Source organism: Entamoeba dispar, genomic scaffold, assembly GCF_000209125.1.
Source record: "Entamoeba dispar SAW760 scf_1105229464061 genomic scaffold, whole genome shotgun sequence".
NCBI classification, from domain to species: domain Eukaryota; phylum Evosea; order Mastigamoebida; family Endamoebidae; genus Entamoeba; species Entamoeba dispar.
The window spans coordinates 1-7,085 of record NW_001856004.1 but is presented as its reverse complement, the minus strand read 5'-3'; the positions used below and the strand labels follow the sequence as shown (position 1 = coordinate 7,085).

General features: G+C 18.9%; 3 protein-coding genes across 3 annotated transcripts, besides 24 other annotated features; all 3 read right to left on the bottom strand.

Moving 5' to 3' along the window:
• The first annotated feature begins 1 nt into the window (after position 1).
• Positions 2 to 171: a microsatellite.
• Positions 172 to 226: 55 nt separating this feature from the next.
• EDI_261630 (uncharacterized protein) lies at positions 227 to 1,228 on the bottom strand (the record flags this gene model as incomplete). Its single annotated transcript, XM_001741809.1, has 1 exon — positions 227 to 1,228. One exon carries the CDS (start codon positions 1,226 to 1,228, stop codon positions 227 to 229), a length of 1,002 nt encoding a protein of 333 aa, XP_001741861.1.
• Positions 991 to 1,013: a sequence feature (AT_rich).
• Positions 1,198 to 1,338: a microsatellite.
• Positions 1,339 to 1,347: 9 nt separating this feature from the next.
• Positions 1,348 to 1,439: a sequence feature (AT_rich).
• Positions 1,440 to 1,446: 7 nt separating this feature from the next.
• Positions 1,447 to 2,024: a repeat region.
• Positions 2,025 to 2,037: 13 nt separating this feature from the next.
• Positions 2,038 to 2,078: a sequence feature (AT_rich).
• A 150-nt stretch (positions 2,079 to 2,228) lies between these two features.
• Positions 2,229 to 2,266: a sequence feature (AT_rich).
• A 146-nt stretch (positions 2,267 to 2,412) lies between these two features.
• Positions 2,413 to 2,660: a sequence feature (AT_rich).
• Positions 2,661 to 2,943: 283 nt separating this feature from the next.
• Positions 2,944 to 2,964: a sequence feature (AT_rich).
• Positions 2,965 to 3,025: 61 nt separating this feature from the next.
• Positions 3,026 to 3,061: a sequence feature (AT_rich).
• A 50-nt stretch (positions 3,062 to 3,111) lies between these two features.
• On the bottom strand, positions 3,112 to 3,924 carry EDI_261620 (uncharacterized protein; the record flags this gene model as incomplete). Its single annotated transcript, XM_001741808.1, has 1 exon — positions 3,112 to 3,924. The coding sequence occupies one exon, from the start codon at positions 3,922 to 3,924 to the stop codon at positions 3,112 to 3,114; it is 813 nt and encodes a 270-aa protein (XP_001741860.1).
• Positions 3,859 to 3,880: a sequence feature (AT_rich).
• Positions 3,925 to 3,978: 54 nt separating the features above from the next.
• Positions 3,979 to 4,029: a sequence feature (AT_rich).
• EDI_261610 (uncharacterized protein) lies at positions 3,995 to 5,447 on the bottom strand (the record flags this gene model as incomplete). The annotated part of the gene is made up of 3 exons (XM_001741807.1): positions 3,995 to 4,506; positions 4,572 to 5,302; positions 5,335 to 5,447. The coding sequence occupies 3 exons, from the start codon at positions 5,445 to 5,447 to the stop codon at positions 3,995 to 3,997; spliced, it is 1,356 nt and encodes a 451-aa protein (XP_001741859.1).
• Positions 4,094 to 4,166: a microsatellite.
• Positions 4,523 to 4,547: a sequence feature (AT_rich).
• Positions 5,017 to 5,044: a sequence feature (AT_rich).
• Positions 5,068 to 5,088: a sequence feature (AT_rich).
• A 53-nt stretch (positions 5,448 to 5,500) lies between the features above and the next one.
• Positions 5,501 to 5,537: a sequence feature (AT_rich).
• Positions 5,538 to 5,582: 45 nt separating this feature from the next.
• Positions 5,583 to 5,656: a microsatellite.
• A 78-nt stretch (positions 5,657 to 5,734) lies between these two features.
• Positions 5,735 to 5,916: a microsatellite.
• Positions 5,824 to 6,003: a microsatellite.
• A 23-nt stretch (positions 6,004 to 6,026) lies between these two features.
• Positions 6,027 to 6,169: a microsatellite.
• A 98-nt stretch (positions 6,170 to 6,267) lies between these two features.
• Positions 6,268 to 6,327: a sequence feature (AT_rich).
• A 95-nt stretch (positions 6,328 to 6,422) lies between these two features.
• Positions 6,423 to 6,482: a sequence feature (AT_rich).
• Positions 6,483 to 6,902: 420 nt separating this feature from the next.
• Positions 6,903 to 7,079: a microsatellite.
• Positions 7,080 to 7,085: the final 6 nt, after the last annotated feature.

Sequence of the window (7,085 nt, the reverse complement as noted above, 5' to 3'; positions counted from 1 at the left end):
TATAATAAAGATATAAAAGATAATAAATAAATATGATAAAATAGAAGATATAAGAAATAATAAACATATACAATAAATAACAATAAATATTTTAACACAATAAAAAAGAATAATATCAAAAAGAATAAATAAGAAAAGAATAATAATAATATAATGATAATCAATTATAATTTGTTTCTACTTCAATTTATATTGTATTTCATTTACTATATTTTTATTTCATTCATCACCATTCATCAAAACAATCTCTTGGTATTGTTTCATTTTTCATTAATTCTTCTTCACATCCACATTTATAAAAACATCCATCTCCAAATGATGTAATTGATGATGGTATATTAATTGATGTTAATGATCTACATCCTTCAAAACACCAATTTCCTATTTCACTCACAGATGATGGGATATTAATTGATGTTAATGATGAACATTCACAAAAACATCTATCTCCTAATTTAATAATTGATGATGGTATATTAATTGATGTTAATGATGAACATTCGTAAAAAGAATCACTTCCTAATTTAATAATTGATGATGGTATATTAATTGATTTTAATGATTTACATCCATTAAAACAATCATATCCTAATTTAGTAATTGAAGATGGAATAATAAATTCATTAATATCTTTCTTGAAAATATTCTTTCCATTGATTATTTGTAGATTATCTGGTATTTTAATACTAACTAACACTGGTTCATTCATAAATATTCTTTTTTCACTAATAAATTGTAGATTATCTATATTAATTGATGTTAATGATGAACATTCATAAAAACAATCACATCCTATTTCACTAACTGATGATGGTATATCAATTGATGTTAATGAATCACAATTATTAAAACATTTATATCCAAGCGATTTAATTTCTGATGGTATTGTATTTCCATATGATTTTCTATCTTCTTTTGTATATATTATATTTTTACAGATATTTCCTTGTTCTTTTTCTTTTAAATGTGTTGAATAACTTACTTTATACCATATTATATATTTAAATATTTTTCCATCATTAAATATTTCATCATTATAATTATAAACATGAAATGTTTCAATATTAGTAAATAATTTTCTTGAATATTCATTTAATGGAATTGGATTAAAATGAAATCGTTCAATATTTCCTCTATATCTTTTAACTCCCATTTCTAAATTAATAAAATCATTAATATCATTAAAATACATTGATGTTATCATTATTTCATTATATCCTAATTTCATTCTTGATTTATTATTTATTAGTTGTTTTTATTAGTTCTTTTATTTTTATATTTTAATTTCTTCTTTTTTATTCTTTATCATCATTCTATTTTTATTAATTGATGTTTATTATGAAAAACATTAAATAATAAGAAATAAAATAAAATGTTATTTATTTTTATTTTTAATAAATTATAATTATTAAATATTTCATTTTATTTTATATTTTATTCATTATTGATTCGAAGGTAGCACGTCAGAGACAACACACATTTCCCTAAATTATTATCATCATTCGATTCCCCCAGTTATGGACTGGTTATGACGTTGCGTTTGGTTAGAAAAATATCATAATCAATATTGTAAGAATAACAGTGTTTATTATTTACAATGATGTGATATCATTGATAATAAAAGAATGTGTATTTATAAAGATGTTATTATTACTTATATGATACAAGTATTATTTGATAATATAAGATTATCAAAGAAAAAGGGTTTAGTGGTTGATTCTAAAAAGAATATAACTCATAGTAATACAGTAGTAATTATATATTCTCCTTAAAATAAGAAAATAAAGAAGAAGAAATTTAAATTCATTAAAATCAAAAAGAAATTAAATAATAAATATTCAAATAATTGATGTTTAAAATACTTTATTGTACATTAAATAAAAGATAAAATGAAATTATCATAATTCAACAACTAAAATTAAAGAATAAACTAATAAATGATGAAAATACAATGTTAAAACAATTAATCTACATTGAATAATGAACAATATAAAATTATTAACATTTAATTATCTACTTTTTATTTGTTTTGATTTGATTATTATTATTTAAATTATCAATATTAATGAAAAATTAAAGGAATGACAAACAATTGAAGAATCATATTTTTGATGAAAGAACAATAGAAATGGTAATAGAACATTTCTATATACAATCAAAAACAATTATGGTAAATTATTCAAATTAGAAAATAATTTGCCATAATTGTTTTTTGATTATTTTTGTTCAAAAAATTTTATACAATATAAATAATTTTTTAATATTTCTTCATATTTACAAGAATTATTGAAAAATCTAATGAACATTCACTTCAGTTGTTCGAAGATAGAATAATTTGAAAAGAGAATACTTGATAGATTTTTATTAGTATAAAATATGATATGACAAATAATGGATTTAGATTTATGTTAGTTTAAAAAATATAATAAATTTTAACATATACATTCTGAATAAATTTTATATTGAAAGCATATTTGATAATTTAAATAATTTGATTGATATTTTCATACTAAAAATATCAGTTTAAAAATTAGAACAAATTAATTTACATTAAATTATTTTACTTCTATAACATATTGTACTTTTATTTATTCATATTATTTTACTTTTAAAAAAGATATTTGTTGTTATTAAAATTAATTAAGATTAATTTTTTATAACATTTGAATGATTTTATCATTTTTTCTATTGAAATATATTCTCTCAGATTCTTTGATTATCTTGTTATATCATCTTCTTTTCTTTTCATTAAGAAAGATTCTATTAAGAAAAGTGTTATATAACCATTATGTTTTAATTATCCAATACATTCATCAATTTTTATAGAATAAATTATTTGATCATTTGTTAATTCTAATACTTTCATTAATTGTTTATTCATTCTTCTCATAAACACTGGATATTTAACATTTCCATATTTAATATGTACTACACATTCTTTTCTTATTATATTAATTTTATTAACATATGCTATTAATCCATATTTATTTTTTGATGAAAATGGGAATATGATTGTTTCTATTTCTTTAATATTATATTGTAATTGATATATATTATTATTCTTTGATATTCCACATAACATACATTTTTGTGGAACATTAAATGTTCTCATTATCTTTTCAAATTCTTCTTCTTTAATATACTATCATATTCATGTATTTCATTAATATATGTTTCATTTTGAGATATTTTAGTGATAGAATTATGTGAATGAATTGATGACATTCTTTCTTCAACATTATCTTCTTCAATAATTTCATTATCATCATTAATTATTTTATCTTCATCATTTTTACTTCTTTCACTAATTACATACTTCTTCATTTGAAATGGTGCAATTTCATTAAAAAATACTTCTTTTGATTTTCTTTTCCTAAATTCAACTTTGTTTCTTGGATGTACATTTGTATTATGTTTCATTTTATTTACAACTACATTTCCTATCAAACTATAACTCTTTGGTAATTCAATATTAGAAATAGATTTATCAGTCCAATTTATTCTAGTTTGTTTTGATTTAAAAGCAAATGATGGAAGTTCATCATAATTAATAAGATATTTTAATGACATATTTTTTCTTTCTTTCATCAAATGATAACAATTCCATGCTACTTTATGATTAACACTTCTTATTTGACAACTAATACAATATTGAATCTCATCACATAATACTTTATTATTCAATAATTTATATTGTGATTTTAAGATTTTCTTTGAAAATTCAGTCAATAATTTAAAATGAGAATCATTTTTATCTATAATTTCATCAGGAAGATCAATACTAATTATATTATTAAACATTGTATTTCCAATTGCATAAATATTGTCTGTTAATAAATATAAATGAAGATTACTATGATTAATTATTTTTTTTAAATAACCAAAGAATCCTTCTACTCTATTTGTTGTAAAATCTCGATACATTCTATATTTGATACATTCAGAAGTGTTGAATTAAATCAATTAAACAAATCAATCATATATTAATATTTATTCAATTTAATTCTTCTATTAATTGTTTAATATTATCTTGTAATGTATTAGTACCATCTATTGATTTTATAATATCACTTGTATCATGTTCAAACAACTGATCATCATCATTTTCTTCTTCATTATTTTCTTTATCATCATAATAAGTATTTTCATCATCATTGTCTTCTTCAATATTTTTAATATTTTTCATTATAATACTTTTCCATGTTTCAATTAAATCATTTTCATTTAATTTCATATTCATTGTTAAATGAAATAATTTCATTATTATATGATCACTCTTAAAATATTTTATCAATGATCTTTCTATATGAATTCTACACAAAAATAGTTTAGAATAAGGAAATATTTGTTTCAAAGCATTATATTGAGCAATACAACGATCACAAACAATGATTTCAGGTCCATAATTTAAAATATTATAAAGTTGATGAAAAAATAGTTTATATGAAATTTCAGATTGATCAAATAAATATCCAAATGAAAGAAGTTGGTTAAAAGAATTATCATCTTTTACAATAACAACATATAAATTTTTATTATATATATTTGTTTTAGCAGTATCATCAACATACCATTTTCTTTTACTATATTCCATTTGAGCCACTTTCTTATGAATGAACAATATCGAATGAATAAACCATTAGTGAAAGTATTTGTTAATTTAATAAATGAATCATTTTCAAAAAATGATTCTGAAAGAAATATATTTTCAAATATTTGATTTCTATCTTCTTCTCTCTGAATTTGTCTAAATTTTCTAAGAGGAATTTGAATATGAGGATGATTTACAAGAAATTTTATTATTTCATTATTAGTTTTTGGAATTAAAAGTTTCTCAGATTTTAACAAAGGACAAGTTTTTGATACAACAAAGAAATAATCTAATTGATGTTTATGTTCATTAATTTCTAATACACTATTTACTTTATCAAACCCTAATGTTACAATTAATTTATATTCACAATCTCTTCCTTTACATGTTTCTTTTGTTTTTCCTGAATGATTACAATAGAATACAATTTTTATATTATTTTTATTTATTTTTGTAGATTTTGTATGAATAGGAAGAAATAAAATTAATATTAATTTCCTAAGAGTAGTAATAACATCATTTTTAACAATTGAATCATGAATTTTAATATCAATGTGAATATAATTCTTAAATATATCAATTCTTTTTTCATATTCTATTTCTTTTGGAACCATCAATTCTGATGCAAACATTTCTTTTTGTATAATTCTTAATTTTACTTGTTCATACCAATTTATTGATTTACAAACATTCATCATCCTTTCTATAATTCTTCTTAACAAACCATTTAATTTATTCAAAACAATATTATTGATTCAATATTTTGTGAATATAATAATTTTGATGATAAAATAAGTATTTCATTCATAACATCATTGTTAATATAATCATTATAATGATTAATAATAACATTCATTATGTCTTTAATTTCATTTTGATCATCTTTCAAATTAATTTGATTAAACACACATTTATTAATAATAAATGATAAATTTATTGATATATTCTCAAAAATTTATTCAACCATTCACAGATTTATAGATTGGAATCAAAATAAGTGAATAAATAATACACATAAATAAAAACCATAAAATAAAAATGAATAAAATAAATTATATCAATAAAATAATGTTAAATATTTTGTATCAATAAATTAAACACTTTTTATTGCATATTTCTAATTTCTATAATAAAAAATGCATCTTTTATTTCATTATTCTTTTTATCATTTATTATCTCTTTTTGAATTATTCTTTTTTATCTTCTTTCATTTTATAATCTCAACATTCTACTTTTATTCTTTTCATCTTCTTCTACTTATTACTTTTTCTTTTATATCATTCTTTTCATCATTTCTCTTCATTTTTCTCTTATTTCCTTTTTTTCATAGCCGTTTTATATTATTTCATTCATTTTATAGTAATTTAATTTATCATTCATTTATTAATAAATTTATATTGTTTTCTTTTATTAATGTTTAATATTTAATCAAACATATTCTAATATGTTATATATTATTTGATTTGATGTATTTTCATATCATCTTTCTAATTTATATTATATATCTCTTTATTTTACTATTTTATGTTATATTCACTTCATCAATTTAATTTCTATCATTCATTTTATTTCATTCTAAATAAATTGAAACAATCATCATATTCTAAATTATAACTCATTTTCATAATTGTATACATAAATATGAATGAAATGTGAATGATGGTTGTACTATAAACATATTATATTTGATTATATTTTATTATAATCTATATAATTCAAATATTTTAATAATAAATGTCTCTTTAACAATTTGATGATGAAATAAAATATTGACAAAAATCAATAACAACATGTAATGTTAAAACAACATAGATATTTTAAATTCAATGTGAAAAAATATATAAATTGAAATAATGAAGTTATTATTTTAAAGAAACAAAATAAATAATAAGAAAGTTTTGATATTGAAAGAAATTATATTGGTGAATGAGTAAATGAGAAATAATCTATTAAAAACTCACATTCACATCCTCATGTTATCTAATTTGATTGTATTTTCCAATTCAACAAAAACAAAGAAACAAAAATACAAATGAAGAAATTGTATATTAATTTTAGTTATATTTCAATATTATATGATATTGATTGTTCATAATAGAACATACAGAATTATCTTAAGAAACATTAGAAATATGAAAATAATAAATGTTTAATGAATCAATCAGAATTTCATGTAATCAACTATAACAAAAAACATGTGAATATCCAGATTAATTAGAAACAACAAGAATAATACAATGAGTTAATAAAGATGATTAACAAATTGTACAACATTCAAGAAGAAAATGAAACAAGAACATTTTGATGAGATAATAAGAAGAAAGGAAATAAATATTCAAATAAATCAAATGATAGAAGTAAAATAAAACAGAATAATAAATAAGAAATCATTATAAAGAAGAGAAAATAGAGTATCAATAATATTTATTGTTAATAAAACAAAAATAAAAATTAATTGAGATGAATTAAAATGAATAAACATAGAATATCATTG